Here is a 19257-nt window from a genome sequence, read left to right on the forward strand (position 1 = left end):
TTTGAGAGTAAGATGTTAGCCAAATTGCTCTTTTTCTTTAATAAAAGATTGGGGATTTATGATATTAATATGCAATTGGCATAACTATAGGATCAGACCTGTGTATGCCAGAGTTAGAATTCCCAAGAATAGACAAAGAGTCTGGGTGGGTAAAATAAGGATTTCTTTACTAAATATTCTCAAGCACACAAACAGTAATTAAACATTCATGCACACAATACAGACTTAAGGAAGCAGAGGTGATTGATAGCTAATGGAGGGGTTGTGGGGTGATACTACCTGTCCAGATGTGCAGAGGTCCATGAAGAAAGGGTTGTGGCCCAAAACCCAGAGGGTTTCGGGGTGGACTGCCAGTTGGCATCAGGGCAGAAGCTGGGATATAGGCATTGAAAAACAATGCAGACCAATGGAAGGTCTTTGGGGCTGGTATCAGGCGAGAACAAAAGATTACCTGGGCCAATCCGGGGTCCCAGGGGTGTGTGACATCAGGATGGGCAAGGCCTGGATGTGACCAATGAAGTTCCAGAGAGGCAAGGTCAGGCTATGCTGAGATTTGACAGTATCTTGATTGGATTAGCTAGGTGCTGGGTGGCTATTTGAATGAGTTTTCTGACCACTAATGGGCCTGCCAGGGTAATTTGAAAAGGATCCCAAGTATAGACAAAAGGTGGGAGATGAGTCTCTGATTAGCGTCAGGAAGGATTGCTAAACATTTGAATGCTTGATTGGTTTATCCCAGTATCCTGAGGGACAGAGCAGGAAAGACAAGTATTCAGACAAAGAATGACTGGAGACAGAGTTATTTGCCAGGTGGCCCCTGAATAGACTTTAGAAATGTAGATGCTTCACCTGGTGGAACTCATTGTCATTCCATAAGCATAATCTCTCTGCTGGGTGGAGGGGGAAGACTGGAGGCCTGCTCTGAGGTCACCTTATTAAACCTGAAAGTGGAGAGCCCCCTTTTCAGAGCTGTGGCTAGCTCTGTGTTTCAGAACCAGGAGTGCCTTCCTTGGCCTGGGTTTTGTGGGTCTCTGGGTCAGGTTAGAAGTGGGGTACCCCTGCTATTGGGGCTACCCAAGAGTAAAAGGCAGCGCCTCTAGCAACAAAGAGACTACAGAGGAATTTTAGATGAGCTTTCAAGGGAAGTTGAACTTGCACAGAGTATGCATGTTAAATCTTCAACTTTTGTGCTCTGGTGAATTAAAAGGAGTCATTGCTTGCTTGCTAGCTATGTAGTTTCCCATAGATTCACCCTAGGTGTGCCCCATCTCAGCAGGATTCACAGCAGGATTGTCCTCTTTCGGTGGTAAACACAAAGTTGTGGCTGTCAAATAATACATTTCTGAGCAGAGGAAACCTGCATTAGACTGTGTACATCATCCTTTTCAAGTCCTCATTTCCTCACTTAAAACATATTTGAGGGGTATACCTAAAATAAAGCCCCCATAGAATCTTCCCCTTTCTTGCATCCTTTTCCCACCAGCCAGCCAACCTTCCACTGTCTTCCACCATCTTAAGCTTCCCCTCCTTCCCTCCACCTGAAAGCCTTTATCTGTGAAATCTGTGGCCCACTTGCACGGTGTTGTCTGCTAGACTGAGCCCATTTGCTTGGTGCCAAACCCACAAGCACTTGTGGGGGACACCTCATTTCCCCCTTTATCCCCTTCCTCACACTGTTTCCTTTTGTCATTCTCCTGACAACCTCCATAGCCTTGCCTTTCCCTGCTTCCTTCTCTCCATCCCACTTACCAACCTACCTTTTATCAGTTTCCCATCTTCAGCTACATTTATTATTTACTTAATTAATAATCCATCTTTCTCCACAGGGCCTGGCGCGAGTGGGGAAGGGGCACGAGGGGGCGTCGGGAGGACATGCCCCCCTCCCCAGGGTTGAGGGATAGAGGCCCGCCAGCTCGGCGCGACTGGGGGTGCCAGCAGGGGTCCGGCTGGAGGCAGAAAAGTTCTGGGAAGCTCCACACCGAAGCCCACAACAACTCAGAGAGCTGCGCTCGGCTCCGAAGCCCATCTCTCCTGCATGTCGGGGAAGCGGCTTGGCACAGTGTTGGCTCCTTCCTCTCCTTGCAGGCCGGTTGGAGAGGCACCATTGCCACCAAGTCTGATGGGCAGCAGGAGGAGGGGGCTTTTTTGGGGGGAGACACAGTTCGGCGTGGCGCCCCCATCCAGGGCCCAGCGCTCTAGGTGAATGCCTAGTTCGCCTAGTGGGTGAGCCAGCCCTGGTAGCAAGCACCCAGTTTTGGGTGAGTCATGCAAATTAAGAACATAAGAACATAAGAGACGCCAATGTTGGATCAGGCCAAAGGCCCATCCTGTCCAACACTCTGTCACACAGTGGCCAAAAATACCAGGTGCCATCAGGAGGTCCACCAGTGGGGCCAGGACATTAGAAGCCCTCCCACTGTTGAACCCCCAAGCACCAAGAAGACAGAGCATCACTTGCCCCAGAGCCCCTATCTATACCTTGTGGCTAATAGCCACTGATGGACCTCTGCTCCATATGCTTATCTAATTCCCTTTTGAAGCCATCCATGCTTGTAGCCGCCACCATTTCCTGTGGCAGTAAATTCCATGTGTTAATCACTCTTTGGGTGAAGAAGTACTTCCTTTTATCCGTTCTAACCTGACCGCTCAGCAGTTTTCATGGAGTGCCCACAAGGAGTTCTTGTATTGTGAGAAAGGGAGAAAAGTACCTCTTTCTCTACCTGCTCTTTCCCATGCATAATCTTGTAAACCTCGATCATGTCACCCCTCAGTCCTCGTTTCTCCAAGCTAAAGAGCCCTAAGCGCTTTAACCTTTCCTCATAGGGAAAGTGTTCCCATGAACACTTCAGCCTCTATGAAATTTTTAAAAAGCCATCACTATCCAAGGCCTAAAGATAGATGGTCTGTGTGCTTCTGATTGATTTGGCAGAGCAGGGTGTAGGAAGATGTATTAGAATGTTGATGTACTGCTAGATTGTGTGTCAGTATATGAAAGTGGTGTCTGAATGGCGGTAGGAAAAGAGGAAGACTTAATGTGAGATGGATCGACTTAGTCAAGTGAGCCACAAAGGCCTTCGGTTTGCAAGACCTGAGCCAGGCTGTCAGTGATGGGAAGTTCTGAAGGTCCCTTAATTCATAGGGTCACCATGAGTTGGAAGCGCCATGATGGCACAGAACACACACACACACATCGGGATGGGGTTCATGAGTGCTGCAGATGACGAGTAGGAACAGAGGCTTGTATGAAGAGAGGGAGGGGACAGAGAAGAAGGCATTGCACACAAACACATACATGTTAAAAGTGTTAGTCTCTCTTCTTGGTTATTCTACACACCACAAAACCTATTTAGACCCATCAGAATTTGTTGGGTAATGTAATTCTTGTTGTTGTTCCTAGGAGTTGATTTTAAAATGAAGACCATAGACGTAGATGGGATTAAGGTCCGAATACAGATCTGGTAAGTGATGCAGGTACTTTGACACAGAACAAAGTAAGTTCTTTGAGGAAAATCGGACTGAGTGTTGAAGACCATGGGTTCATTCTATGACCTTCGGCATGTTGTAGGCTCTTAGCCCCTCAGTAAAACAGGGATGGCGATGACCAAGTCATAGGGTGGCTGTGAATCCACAGATTGGAAAACACTGCTAATTAAAAGTGCTTTGTAAGTAATCAATAGTGGCAGTGGATCTGACCATATATATTTAACACCTATAAAAGATGTCCAGTGGTATTAGATGGGAGGGGGGGTCACTCACATTCCTGGATAATGGGCAGGATGTTGCCGCTTGTGTGCAGGGTATTATTGGAACTCCTACATGTGGATACCAACTATCATTTCTAAGAATGGATTAAGGGCTCACATTTCCAGACTTTATTAGGGGTTTTCCAGACAATGATTAAAACACACACATTTCCCCTTTAGTACTAGAGCAGTGGTATAATCGAAGTGGGCGTCCCAGTGACCTTGCACTAAAGGGGATTGCTGTTTTGCCACTCTTTTAAATTAGGGATGGTGTGCTCTGAAGCAGTGCAAACCTCATACTTCAATAGAAAACATAATGTAGATATCTATCAGGAAGCTTATATAGAAGATTAGGAGTATTAGTTACAAACTCAAAATAAAAGAACCATCTGTTTAAAAATTTATTAGATAAAGTAGGAGAATAAGCTGTCAATATCTGCGTCGCTATTTTGTCTGCTGCTGCTAAATCCCAACACTTGGAAACCCATTGTTTTATAGAGGGTACTTTGATTTGATTCCAATTTTGGGCTATCAGAGTTTTTGCTGCTGATAATAGAATTGTAGTCAATTCTCTTTTTTCTTTAGTTAATGATAAATCCATCTTTAAAAAACATTGGGGGGGGGGAGAAAGTCCCTAGTACAATTGAATTCAGAGGGCTATCAGAGTTTTTGCTGCTGATAATAGAATTGTAGTCAATTCTCTTTTTTCTTTAGTTAATGATAAATCCATCTTTAAAAAACATTGGGAGGGGGGAGAAAGTCCCTAGATACAATTGAATTCAGAGGAGTAAAGCTACACATGTCCAGTAGGGGGCAGCCAGCTTACATGCTTGCACATTCTCCAAAGCTGAAGCACTCCCGTGTGCTTTTGGATACATCGCAAGCGAATCACCTTGTAACAATGTTAGTGGTGGGTAAAGAAGCAAGTCCGCCGTAGCAGCCAGGTAGACATACTCTGTGATGACTTGACTGATGGGATAGCATAAGTCTGTTTGGAGTTCTTCTGCACCTCACTGTGCTCCAACACTGCACCAATTCCTGGGAGGATAGTAGAACATGTGTGTTTTGTATCTAATGGTGAAGCAGGGAATTCATACAATTGTTGAAACAGCTGCTGATTATTTTGGAGGCTACTCACTTCACGCAGCTTATTTGTCCATGTGACCCAAGCTCATGAGGACAAAAAAAAAAAAGCACTGTGTGAACTGGCTCTCAGTCTGCCTTTGTGCTGCAGGCAACTTGGCGAGGTGGCCCTTTTTGGCCCATATAGGTGCAATGCTCAATAAAAAAGGGTCAGTGTACACACATTTCTACTATTCTGCTTTCCAGTCTTAGCCCCTCCTGTAAAACACTTTTCTTGGGGGGCATTTTAGTTGCAGAGTAAGTTAACATAAAATTAAATGCCTACAATTCCACTTAATTTTCGGAATGAACATAGGTTTTCCTAGTACAGAATTTGAAGGGGTGGTAGCGCAGCCTTCACACAGACTTTCATATGACTTCTAGCTTGCTACTTCCATAATGAATCCTCCACTCTGTCTGTGGGAGTACAAATACAACTGCAGTCCAAAGTGCTAAAGTATAAACCCAACTGAACTCAGGAGGACTTACTTCTGAGTAGATTAGGACTGCACTGCACATCCCTTGGAACTCTTCACACCAACTTAGATACTTAGCTACTCAGATGTTGGTCAGGAGTTATATGTGATGGTCTAGAACAGGGGTGGCCAAACTTGTTTAATGTAAGAGCCACGTAGAATAAATGTCAGATGTTTGAGACCCACAAGACATAAATAAATATTGCACACATTTTTATTGAAAAATATGCATATTTGCATTTTATTAACATTAAATGAGACTGCCAAAAATAAAACAAAAAGGGTAAGACAGATATTGATAATGATACTTATTTGTTTGCTCATGGTATTTATTTGTCTAAGAGAGAGAGAGAGGTAGAAAGAAAGAATGAAAGAGGTAGAAAGAGAGAGAGAGAAACAAAGAAAGCAAATAGATGGGGGAGGGAGGGGAGAGGAAGGAAAGAAGAAAGAGGAAGGAAGGAAGGGAGAGAGAGAGAGGCAAAGAAAGGTGGAAGGAAAGATAATGGAAGGAAAGTAAATAGATGGGGGGGAGGTGGAAAGAAAGCAACTTTAACTTTAAATGTGTCTTCTAACCCCCTTACGCCCCCATGCTGGCTGGCTTGGCAAAGGGATTTCAAGAGACAAATGCCTTCTCCATGCCAGCCCAGGGGGGGGGGGGTTTTGAGAACAAATTTAGAGTTGCTTTCTTTCACTGCTCCCCTCCCCTGCCTCAAGCCTACCCAGGGAGGGGGACACGCCTCCCCTTCGCTTCCCCAGCCGCCCTGCCGCGAGCTGCACACACTATGTGTGAAAGAGCCGCATGTGGTGCCGCAGTTTGGCCACCCCTGGTCTAGACATCTAGTGCCTTCCAGTATATCTAGGGAAGCCAGTTGGGGAAGAGAAGACTGAGCTCTTCCGCCAAGCGTTCAAGGGCCCGTATTACAGAACTAAGCCTTAAGGAGCCAGATACCAGCGGCCAGTTTCCCCTATGGTGGCTGATAGGACAGTCCTTGCCATCTTATATATGTTGTACCTCTAAATGATTTGATGTTTTTAAATTAGGTTGTTTAAATTGTTTTTATTGTTTTATGAGGCCAGTGGCCTTGTTAGCCGCCCTGAGCCTGCTTCTGCGGGGAGGGCGGGGTATAAATCAAATAAATAAATAGAGAAGGATACAGGAACAGAGACTTTTCAGTTTACAAATTAAAGTTTTACTGCTAGTTATCAGCATCTCACTGTAGAGGCTGTTGGTCAATAAGATGTTTATCGGTCTTTCTGCAAAAGCTATTTTCAGGTTCTTCAAAAGCCCCCCCCCCCCCGTGTCTGAAGCAGAGCTAGTCTGAGCACAGACGCACCCGGACATGGAGACTCGCGGCTCCCCCGCGCCCCATGCAGCTGGAGCCCGACTCCCGCCTTCACCACCCACTTGACAGATGCACTGAGATCAGCTAATTGAACACCAATCTGGTGCTTCATTTTCCCGTCTCCTCCCACTTCGGTCATGCTGCCTGCTTTGCTGAACCTTTTAAAAGCACAACTTAAAATGTTTGTTTGCTTGATTGTTCATTTTGCACCTCAATAATCAGAAACACACAATGTTTTAGAAGTTAAAAAAGGTGCTCTGTAGAGCGGGGGAGGGAGTGACCTGCCGGTTTTCGCAGAGGACGGCTGTGCTGTTCAGTGCCCCCCACAGCTGGCTGGCTTCTGCAGAAATACAGACTTCTGGCATCCCTGAGAGGTTGACCTTGAAGGGAAAGCAGCATGTGTGTGCAGAGTGAGCACATTTTCCCAGTGGGGTTGACACCCTGGTGGTTATGCCACCTAATTTACTTGAGTGATCGGGGTGGGGTGGGGGGGATTAGCTACCACAGCCTTGGTTTGGCCTCGACATTGAACTTAGGATTGTTGTTCTGGAAATCTGCAGTAGATCCATGCACAGTGGTATCCATATGAGTGGTTGAGTTTGAGGCTTCTTGTCAGTGAGTCCCAGAGAAGACCCTGTCAGCTGTTAAACATACAGAAGTCCCAGCTCACTGTAATGATCTTTTTTTCCCCCGCCCAGGGATACTGCAGGTCAGGAGCGATACCAGACAATCACTAAGCAGTACTACAGACGAGCCCAGGTAAAGCTATTTAATGTAATGAAAATGATACATCAATGGCACCTCTCTCCTGTTGGGAGAGCCAGAATGTACAAAGGTGCTAATAACCAGTGTTGGTTTTGGGACTCAACTTAGGCAGACTTTTTCCACATGTGGTGGGGCTGTGTTAGGGCTAAAAAAATTGGGAAATGTTGATAATAATGCAGGCAGAGGGGATAGACTATAATGTTATTGGCTCCCCTGAATTTTTTTTTACTGAACAACATAGTCTCTACCCCAAAGCAGTTTAGAACATTTTCCTAATATAACAGCTGCAGGGCTGGTATTCATTAAACTTTGGAAGCAGAAAAAAATACCAACACATAAAACTTTCTTGGATAAAATTAAATAATTTAATTGCATATAAAGTTGTTGGCATTACAAAAAAATGAAGATTTTACAAACATTGAACTTATTTGGTCATCTGCATTAAGTTGTACAGAACAAACAATGTGATTATATTTATTCATCTGACTTTAAAGACTAACAAAATTTGTGGCAGGGGAGGAGCTTTCGTGAGTCAGTGCTCCCTCCTTCAGATATCTGGACTCTTACTTTTTCCCTTTTGTCTGTCTTGAATCTCCACTCTTCAGCTTCAGTAGATGACCCCGAGTTGTAGTGTTATGGGAGAAGGAGAAAAATTTCTCCCTGTAAATGAAGCAGAAGTGAATGTTTTTCTGGTGCTCTCTTGCTTTCTCCATAATCCAGCGAATGTTGGCAATTTGATCTCTAGTTCCTCTACCTCTTCGAAACCCAGCTTGTACTTCTGGCAGTTCTCTATCCACGTACTGTTGAAGCCTAGCTTGTAGGATCTTGAGCATGACCTTGCTAGCGTGTGATATGAGTGCAATTGTGCGATAGTTTGAACATTCCTTGGCATTGCCCTTCTTTGGGATTGGAATGTATACTGACCTTTTCCAATCCTGTGGCTACTGTTGCATTTTCCAAATTTGCTGGCAAATTGAGTGCAGCACTTTAACAGCATCATCTTTTAAGACTTTGAATAGCTCAGCTGGAATACCATCACCTCCACTAACTTTGTTGTTAGTAATGCTTTCTAAGGCCCAATTAACTTCACATTCCAGGATGTCTGGCTTGAGGTCAGTGATTATACCGTTGTGGTTGTCAAGGACATCGAGGTCTTTCTTGTATAGTTCTTCTGTCTCCCCTTACTCACCTTTTTTCTAGGTTAGACAGCCCTAAGCATTTTAACTGATCCTCACGGGGCAGCTACTCCAGCCCCCCCGATACTTTTGGTTGCTCTTTTCTGTACTTTTTTATGCTCTACAATATCATATCCTCTTCCAAGTGCAGTGACCCAAACTGTACACAGTATTCCAAGTGTGGTCCCACCATAGATTTTTATAAGGACTGGCTGTCCTGCTTTACTTTATCCTCACTTTCCTTATGTGCCCAGTCCCCATAAATGCCTTTTCCACATTCTCATTTTTGTCACTTGTTTGTCCCTATTGCTTTGGGTTTCCTCCCCTTTTCCGCATGTGTTTTGCTGCCTCTGGGACTACTCGAGAGAGCAAAACACATTTGGGGGGAAAAACCCTGAAGCAACAGGGACACACCAGTGATGAAAATCAGAATGCGGAAGAGCCCTTAGAAGAGCCCTGGGATTCACCTCTTATACCATGAATCCTTCTTTTGGAACCCAGAGCTAAAATAAAAGGCAGTACTGAAATTGCTTCCATTTAATAGTTTGTGCGACCCTCATAGTGGGTAAATAGATTGGTCATTGAGTTAGTCTGGCTTAACATTGGTGGTGAAATGATCATGTTTCACTCCCCTTTCTTATGCACTGCTGCACATGCATTAACACACGGTTGGTGCTGACATCCATAATATCATGCTGCCTGTCACAGAAAGGAGGGAGGCTGTGGCTTCACTACCCATATGTTTCCCGGTTCTTCTGGCAGCCCTGTCCTCCATAAAGCCAGTTCTGAAGAGGCGACTTACGTTGCTTGAACCTGTAGTCGCAGTAGACACAGGCCTGGCTGCTTACCTCAAAAGGTGGGAACAGCAGAGTGGAGGGAATCTGCATCCTTCTCATAGAAAACAAGGGTGGGGGCTGGACTAGGCCTAGCGTTCCATTAAAACCTCTGTGACCTGCAAAGGTGGGGAAGAGGAGTCAGTCCTCCTGCGGACCGAATAGAAGCCGAGCTTCTGACTGTTTCCTAACTTCCCAGGTGCTGTTCCCTGGAAGAAAGCGCTGTAGATTCCTCCTCAGTCTGCTGCTCTGTATGACCTGCCTTGCCTACCAGTCTGCTGCCATTGCCTTTTGCTTTTGCTGAGGAGATTCAGTGAAGCACCACACACAGTCCTCGGCCCCCACTGGATTGCCTGAGTAGGGACACCCATCCCCAGAGCCTTGAGTGAAATGCCCTTACCCTTCTGTCTTCTGCCTGTTGCTGAAGGGTACGTGAGCTTTTCAGTTTGGGCTGAGCTCCCAGGATGGGAAGGCACCACACACGCTCCTTCCTTCTTGGTCACTGGAGTTAGTTCAGGGTTATCACCAGTGCCGCCAAGGGGCCTTTGTTAAATCTCCTCAGCGGGGACAGGGAGCTCTGGACAGGTGCCTGGGCCGGTGGCTGGCCGGCCCTCCTGAAGCACAGGCTTTGTGGCCACCCTATTAGACTGCTGTGCCATCTGCTCTGCTTACAGCTCAGTTTAAATCTGTTTTCATTATTTCATTATGGATGATTTTTATGAAGTGTTTTATTTCTTACTGTGAAATGTTTTACCTTTCGTTAAAGCCCGTTCACGGGGAGGGCGGAAAATAAATAAATAAATAAATAAGGTTGATCAAGTGATGCCCATTGGGACAAAAAAATCCCAGCTTCGAGGACAGGGCTCTTGGGGTCTGAGCTTGCTGAGGCCGAGAGGCCAAAAGAACTTGGGGTCAGAGCAGAGGGAGCTCAACGAGACTGCCAGCCCCCGTGTGCTGCTGTGGCAGGGAAAAAGATTAGAGTCCACACACTTCACCACTACTTTCGTTTCGTTAAAGCCCGTTCACGGGGAGGGTGGAATATAAGTATATAAATAAGGTTGATCAAGTGATGCCCGTTGGGACAAAAAATCCCAGCTTCAAGGACAGGGCTCTTGGGGTCTGAGCTTGCTGAGGCCGAGAGGCAAAAAGAACTTGGGGTCAGAGTGGAGGGAGCTCAACGAGACGGTCAGCCCACGTGTGCTGCTGCGGCAGGGAAAACGGCAAACTCTGTGTGAGGGTTTATTAAGAAAGGGGTTGAGAATAACACGGCTGATATTATAATGCCCCTGGATAGATCTGTGGTGCAGCCTCATTTGAAAGACTGTGTACAGTTCTGGCCGCCATATCTCAAAAAAGACACCGCAGAGCTGGAAAAGTACAGAGGAGGGCAACCAAGAGGATTTCCTATGCGGAAAAGCTGAAAGTCTGGGACTTCTCAATTTAGAAAAGAGACAGCTAAGAGGGGGGGGACACGCCCCACCCCCAAGAGCGGCCACCCACCCGGCCACCCCTCTCCTTTCCCTCCTGCCCAGTTTAACGGGTTTCAGCTGATCGGCGGGGACCACGTGGCCCGCCAACCAGCTGGAGGGCCCTTTAAATCTAGCAGGAGGGAGGGGGAGGGGTGGTTGCAGGCTGCGCGCTCAGACCGCAAGGAGACCTTTTAAAGGGTCTTTTTGCAAGCAGGGTCAGGGCTGCGGCACACGGGGCTGATTTCCCCCAGCCCCACGTGCCGTGGCCCCTACCTCACTCACAAAAGAAGACCCTTTAAAGGATCTTTTTGCGAGCCAAGCGGGCAGCCCATGACTGCCCCTCTCCCTCCCCTCCTGCTAGATTTAAAGGGCCCTACAGCTGGTCGGTGGGCCACGTGGTCCCCGCCGATCACACCCCTGGAACGCCCCCCAACCCCCCCCCAGCGGAGCAACGAGGGGACCTGGCAACCCACAGGAATAAGCAGCTTTAAAAGGGGATCAGATAGATTCATGGAGGATCGGTCTGTCAGTGGCTACTAGCCATGGTGATGACTGAGGCACCAATCCTCTGAATCCCAGAGCCAGGAGGCAGCATCAGGGGAAGGCCTCGGCCTTTGTGCCCTGTTGTTGTTGGCCCTCCAGGTTGGCCACTGTGTGAGACAGGATGCTGTACCATGGGTCTGATCCAGCAGGGCTTTTCTTATATCCTTAAGGTTTGGGCCAGCTCCGAGCACAAAGAGGAAAAGTTTCAGGTCAGAGGTAGTATTACTCTTATAATCCTGTGAGTCTATTTGGTATAGCCTCAGTCAGCATGCTGACCCCCCAGAACATGTGACCGGCACGGGATATGTGCTCTAATTTACACAGCGGAGAAAAATAGAGCTTTTTATAGGGCAGAAAACAGATGAGTAGTAGACCAGCTGCTGCTGTCTGCAGGGCAAATTTGGTCTATAGGTCACTGACTCCTGGAGACCCTCCTCCATAGGTGTGATATGATTGTTGTCTCCAGGTTCTAGCATTTTTTAAAATAAAAGGAGGAACCTGACCTATTGTTTCTGCAGGGAACCCAAAAATCTCAGCCAAGTCTCTAAGGTAAATCTGCTTTTTATATTATTTATATATAATAAATGAATAATGTATTCATTATTTATCATAGTAGCAGCTTGCTGTGGAAGAAATCCATAGGCACAACTGCAAAAAAGATTTGTTCAGTTTTGTAGCTCAAGGTCACATTTGATGAATCTTCATTGAGCTGGGTCTATACGGAGGAAGAGGCATTGTCTGACCTCACAAGCTTGTTGGAGCCAGAATGTTCCAGTCTTGTTTAATTAGAAACACTGACCAGATTTGTAAAAGACAGAAGACAAAGGAATAATCCTCAAGTGTCCAGCCCACAATTCTCACTATCACTTCTGAAGGAAGTTGTATAGGGCAGGCCATATAAAACTAATTTTGTTTGAGGCGTTTGAGGTAAAGTGGTTGACTCTTCAGTCACGTGGCATCAGCTCCTGTCATCATACCTCCTTTGCCTTGTTCTCTCCACAGGGAATATTCTTGGTGTATGACATTAGCAGTGAGCGTTCCTACCAGCATATAATGAAATGGGCCAGTGATGTGGATGAGGTAAGTGGAAGTTGCCTTCCTCCTTTCTCAGTGGCTGGGGGACGTGAGAGAGGGTCATTTTCATCCAGCTGGAAGCACACTGGGCCTTTCTACCCTGCCATTCAGCTTGGTAAGGCTGGTTCATAAAGAAAGCCGTATACCTTTGATCTGGCAGGTGAACGGTCAGCTGGATGATTCGGCAGGGAAGTCGGGCTCTTTGCAGCACATTGTTTTGGCACATTCTGTATCCGTGTTTCCAGTTAAAGGACTTGCTTCTGGGTAGACTCTGTCATGTTTAATGAGTGCAGCTACTTAGGAAAAAACGGATTTGTTCTATATCTATTTCTTGGGCCGTTGTTCCTGGCGTAAGTGACTCATGGGAATAGGCTTTCAGGTGGTACCTTTGTGCTCTTGCACATATAAGGTGCCGAATATTGGGAAATTGTGCGGGTAGTTCCTTACATTCTGCTGCAGTTGGATATAGAGTCTTGCATTGTTTTTGCAGTGAGTTTACAGGGAAAATGGGTAGGAAAGATGCAAGTCTGGAATGAAGAAGATGATATGGGCCAAACCTGAGGAAATGGCTAAGATGATGTTCATGTGGCCCACACTGATTTGGGGGAAGGCTTTCTAGAGACCAGGTATTATTGGCTGTAGTCACCCTGCTGTAATAGCTGTGGAAGACGAAGAATATCAGAAGGTGCAGCTTTGTCTTTGGTTGTGCTGCAGTTATGTGAGAAATGTTCTCCCTGTGGTGAAACTGGTAAAGACACAGGGATCCTGTCCCATGTAAGCCTCTGGCAATCCTAAATTTGGATAGAGCCTCATGCAGCTGCCTGGGAACCCTGTGTGGACTGGGAACAGATCAAGTTTCTCTCCTTTTCTCCAGTATGCTCCCGATGGTGTCCAGAAGATCCTCATTGGCAATAAAGCAGATGAGGAAGAAAAGAGGCAAGTCCACAGAGAGCAAGGCCTTCAGGTAAATCCCTTGAATCAGCCACAGTCGTCCTCCATAAGGGCCTATCTGCAAAATAACATGCAATGATAGAACCTGGTTTTTTTTACTGTGCCACTCCAGAAAAGGGGAGGTTCCCATAACTGAATGTTCCTCTGTTTTTTTTAATCCCTCCATGCAGAAAACTGGATGGTGGGAAGATGCTGTTGTAAGAACACCAAAAGCAATCTGGAGTGTTTCAGTGCTTACCAGGGAACTAATTGTCCCTCCTCCTTGCACGCACACACACACACACACACACACATGTACGTTAAAAAAAAATAACCAACAGGAAGGTCAAAAGCAAAAAAAAATTCAACTGGTATAATCTGAAACATTCAAACATTTACAGTGCAACCCAGGAGCACTTTCACAGGAGTAACCCCCATTAAACAGGACTTACCCCTGAGTAGACCTTCTTACGATTGCTTTCTTAGTGTATTTTTCAGATTAGCTGCCTGCCTCCATAAACTTTGAGATGATAATGCAGCACTGTTTTCTGCCTGAAGAAAGTATGCATGTTACTGAATCATAGTGCTAAAAAACTGCAAAAAAAAAAATTGTTTCCATTCCTTCATGCCACCAATACTAATTCTACAAGATAAATATGGTCAAACACGACCCCATCAGAAAATAAGTATAAAGACAACAGTCGTGAGAGTCTGACCCACAAATCAAGCCGTCACCAAGACTCGCAAGAAAAAGCTTCCTATGTGTTACAATCTAAAGCACTACAACATCATTAATACATCATAAGAAAATCCTTGTGCATAGGGACATAATCGTCGTCGTCTCCGGATTATATAACAATGTTTCAGAATTGGATCTTCCTCAAGATATATTAGAGTAGTACAAAAGCTCTCTTTTTCATAAAATGCTTGACAACAAGTCATAAGGAATACTACATTCAGATAGGACGCTCAGGCTCAAATATGCTGCTAAGTTTCTAATGGACTGCTCTTTTCCTGTTCAATAGCCTGTTGGTGGTGCTTATTAAAACTAGTGGAGTATTAGGGCATTGCTCCATAGCCTGGGGTTTTTTTTCCTAGTCTTCATCATTGCTCACTCATACACAGACATTGAGCAAGAGATGATATCAAGGAACAAGCTGCCTTCACTGTCCGTGGGCAGATTGGAGGTGTGGGAAAGGTAGCATATTCCCACGTTCCGGAGTCCGTGGGTGCCTGACTGCTGCCTCCTAACCTTCTCTCCTTGTGAAAGAGCCAGACTAGTGTAGGGGACAGGGTGCTAGACAGGGGTCTGGGAGACCCAGATTCAGAGGTTTACTTAGCTGTGATATTGTTACACGGATTGCCTAGGGCAAGGGTTCTTTATACTCTATGAATATGAGGGTCAAATTGGGAGAGATACCAGTGGAAGGAAGAGCCCTTTTGATTAAATAAATGGAGTTTTTATTGTAAATAAATGCAAAGCTCACACTCACTCATAAAAACAACAACAACAGATCAACACACATAGAGTTAGGAAACAGAGAAGTGATCAACAGTGACAAGAAGGGGGTTGGTTTTAGATTAGGGTAATATTCACCCAATCCTGGAGTCTGGAATCCACATGGAAGAAGGAGGACATGGCCGACCAGCAGTTCATGTCAAAGGCTCAGACAGAGTCTGAGGGTACACTCTTATCGGCCCCAAGAACTGTACGAAAATTAAGGCGCGGAGTGCCAGTTTAAATGTGGTTTGGAGAGGCGGGGTGGGCTGGCCCAGGGTGTAATGAGTAGCCAGATTAAAATTGAGTAGTGCAGGATTCTTGGTTTCACCAGTGTTTGTCTTTTTACACGTCATTGGCTTGCTTATTGGGGGAAGGCTGCTAGACTCTGGAAATTACTTCGAGGAGACAGTTCAGTTTACTTAGATTGGTGCCTGGGTCAGAGAAGATGGGATTTAAGGATTAGTACATTGATGACGATATTTGTTAATTATTGGCTGATCATGAGGTCCTATATACGTACTCGCTCTACTGGACTCGGTTCCTCCTGATCTAGCTTGGCTGGCTGGTTCAAAATGGACTCTCTTCTGGCTCCCTGTTGCCTGCCCTTGCCAGACCAATATGAGGTGTGAGACCCTGGCCTTATTTGCCTTTCTGACTGCCGGGTCCCTCTGAGTTTCCCAGAGAGAGAGAGAGTTTAGCACAGGTACCTCTGGGGAGGTAACAGTGTTTGCTGAATAACCTTGGGCCAGTCACTCTCGTTCAGCCGAATAGATCTCACCTGGTGGTTGCGAGGATAAGACAGAAGGAGAGAGAATGAAGGCAGCAGGACAACAACAATAAATACTAAACTACTACATTATAAACGATAGCACAGTCAAGCATACCAACAAAAACTCTTGATGAGTCAGATAAAGATTTGTGGATTTCACTAAAAGTGGTTTGTTTCACCACAGAGGAAACAATGAATGAACTGTGCATATTTTTGTATCAGTTTATACCCTGGTGTGAATATAAGGTATCCAACCTTTCGATTTATTGTAATAAAAATCCCTCTTCATGTGTGGCATATATTTAATTATTCCTCACATACATAATGATGGCAATCAAACTTTTGGATTTCTAGATCACACTTGAATTGCAGGTTTTAAAATGAGAATCATCTCTGTGTTATATCAGCCATGGGGAAAGCAGTAGGGCAGATAGGTTGGAAGAATTTGGAGTAATATATGAGTATTCAATGCCTTTATGCAGAACCCTGTAAGTGCTTCTGTTTTCCAGCTGGCTGAGGAATATGGCATGGATTTCTACGAAACAAGTGCCTGCACCAATTTAAACATCAAAGAGGTAAGGACCTCAGATATATATATTTTCTGTAAGATGGAGGCAGGGCTGTGCATATTAGAGAAGAAGAAGAGAAGAGAAGAGATTGGATTTATACCCCCCCCCTTCACTACTCAAAGGTGTCTCAGAGCGGCTCACCAACTCCTTTCCCTTCCCCTCCCAACAACAGACACCCTGTGAGGTAGGTGGGGCTGAGAGAGCTCTGACAGAGACGGCTCTTTTTCAAGAACAGCTCTTATCAGAACTACGGCTTGCCCAAGGTCATCCAGCCAGGTGGAGGTGGAGGAGTGGGGAATCAAACCCAGTCCTCCCAGATTAGAGTCCGCGCACTTAATCACTACACCAAACTTTTTTGTTTAAGAAGGCCAGATGCTAGAACCCAAATTAATTAGAATGGAAATCTTAATTCTTTTTTTTAAGCCCCCGGAGGGGATTTTTTTATTTTTTTAATATAATACTACATAAACTACCAAGAAAAAATAGGGATAGGGGGACTACACTTAGGGAGAAAGAAAAGATAACCCACAGTAAGTTAAAAACCCAAGGTTAGGAGATCATTCCCTGTTAAAATGCTGTTAGTTAAAAAAAGGCTGTTCATAAACAATATACTTTGTGAGGTCCTGTCTTTCTAAGCTTATATGTTAGATTGTTACTTGTTATGAGAAGATTTCCCGAGCATCTCCTCCAGCTCGCTTCATAAAGGCAATTTGCAAAGTCCTTCCGCCTTTACATCTATACTAAAACTATCTAAATTCTTGATAGCTTCTTAGACGTTCAATGCAGCTCAATCTTCTTCCATCCAAAGGAATAGAACTGCTAGTCTTAAGCCTCTTCCGCTCTGGTCTGGGGGTCCAGTGGCTTCTCAAAGGTTTCTTGATTATGAAGGGCACCTCCAGCTCAAGATGACACTTTCTAAGAACACTCACAGGGAAGAAGTTAAATCCTTGTAAATTTTTCCTGTTTCTCTTGTACTTTTTCTTCTTTTCTCATTGAGATCGCTGCTTAGTTTAGTGTCCATCTCATTCACTTTGAGAGCCCTCAATTCCATTTTTTCTCCGATCGCCTCCTGGAGCTGCCGAGACACAAATTGTTGATTTATCTTGGCAAGCTGCTGGTTAATACCAATAAGTTGCTTCAAGATTGGCTTGATGGCTTCTGCTACTAGTACAGTGACGTCAACTTCCCTTCTTCTCCTCAGAGTTTTTGCCATCTTTTTTAGAGTATCTGCCATTTCAACGTTTTATTTTCAATAAAGTCTCTCTCTTCCTGGCTCGACAAATCGCATATGCTGTTAAAAGCTCATGGAAATCTCCCACAACAGGCTTACACGCTTGCAAATAAAGTCTTTCAGAAGTATCCATTTACAACTGTCTCCCTCTCTCCCCCTCCCCCTCCCCTCTTCCGTTTATGTAAACGCGTAAAAGAGGCACCCCCCCCTCCAATCACTTAAGGGGTTTCGGGGGGGGATTTCGCTTCAAGTATCCGTTTACAATCGTTTCTCTCTCCCTCCCCCTCCTTGTTTATGTAAATGCATTGAGAGGCGTCCCTCTCTCAGCATGTTATCGCTCAGAAAGTTTTTCCTTTGTGGGGGAGGGGATTTTCTCTTCTGAAGACAAATTGCTCATTTTCACTCACAGTTCGCTCCTTAACTCACAGTTCATTAGTGGTCTTTATCTTGGCCACGCTCTTATTGCTCCTCCGCTAGATCTCCTGCGCTTGATCGGGTCGACACAGCTTGTGGCCTCGCTAAGAGGACGCAGTCAGCGAGAGGGACCGTCAGGGCGGAGGGGAGCCTCCATCTCCCTGCCGTTAGCAGGAAAAGAGGCTCACCCTCAAAAGCCCTATGGCTTGGGAGTTCTCCCTGAATTCCCGTGGGGGTGCCGAACCAGCGGCACCTCTCCCCCTTGCTGCTGTGCGGTACGCCTCCCCAGAGAGCTGGGAAAGGCGTCCGCCATCACTGTGTCGTAGACCCCACCTCCGGAAATCTTAATTCTCCTGGGAGTCCTCGCTGATAGCTGTTTGATTTGTTAGAATATATAAACCCTGGCTTTCTTTTTAAGAATAAACACTCATGGCAGCTTACAATATTAAAATTCATATAAAACATTTTAAAATAGCTAGTAGCAATTAAAACATATAAATTTTGTTGTTGTTGTTCAGTCGCACAGTCGAGTCCGACTCTTTGCGACCCCATGGATCATCTCCCGCCAGGCCCTCCTGTCTTCCGCCGTCCTCTGAAGTTGACTCAATTTCATGTTCGTTGCATCGATGACACTGTCTAACCATCTCATCCTTTGCCGTCCCCGTCTTGATACCAGGGAGCAATTTCACTATTTAAAAAAGCCTTTCAGAATAAGCGTTTTCAGCTAATGCGGGAAAGCCACTGAAGAAGGAACCATCTGCTGTCCAAGGAGAAGGGAGTTCTGAAGAGCAGGGATGTCTGCTGAGAAAGATCTTTGTACAGGTCCCCACGGATTGGATTTCTCCAACAGAGATCCCATGATAAAGGTCCCTTTGCCACCCTTGGTGCATGAGTCTGCATGGAGGTGGTCTACCTAGGCATTTATTTATTTATCTATTTATTTATTGTTTCAACTTTTACCCCGCCCTCCCCACCGAAGCAGGCTCAGGCAGCTTACATAAAAACCAATAAAACAAGATACATATCACAATAAAAATACATAAAACATAACATGAGACCATTAATATATCAATGGTGGTACAGTATGATCAAGTACATTCATGCATACGATCAGCGGTGGATACCATTCTAGGTAGCTTCTAGCTCTAGGTTGGCACAGGGCTTAGCGGATAAAGTGCAGCTCCTATTGAAATGCCTGCCGGAAAAGCTCCGTTTTCATGGCCCTGCGGAACTGTGAGAGGTCCCGCAGGGCCCTGATTTCGCCAGGGAGCTCGTTCCAGCAGGTCGGAGCTGCCAGTGA

At 45.5% G+C, this 19257-nt stretch overlaps 1 protein-coding gene across 1 annotated transcript in view; it reads left to right on the forward strand.

The window, feature by feature from the left end:
• The first annotated feature begins 3430 nt into the window (after window positions 1–3430).
• Window positions 3431–19257, forward strand: part of GPX2 (glutathione peroxidase 2) — a 31405-nt gene continuing 15578 nt past the window's right edge. Inside the window, exons 1-4 of the mRNA XM_015414517.1 lie at window positions 3431–3458; window positions 12472–12549; window positions 13418–13507; window positions 16253–16318. Of these exons, the coding sequence (XP_015270003.1) occupies window positions 12523–12549; window positions 13418–13507; window positions 16253–16318 (183 nt within the window). The 5' untranslated portion in view covers window positions 3431–3458; window positions 12472–12522. The remainder of the gene's footprint in view (window positions 3459–12471; window positions 12550–13417; window positions 13508–16252; window positions 16319–19257) is intronic.

The sequence above is a fragment of the Gekko japonicus genome, unplaced genomic scaffold (genome assembly GCF_001447785.1).
Source record: "Gekko japonicus isolate JY-2015 unplaced genomic scaffold, Gekko_japonicus_V1.1 scaffold446, whole genome shotgun sequence".
Classification (NCBI taxonomy): Eukaryota; Metazoa; Chordata; class Lepidosauria; order Squamata; family Gekkonidae; genus Gekko; species Gekko japonicus.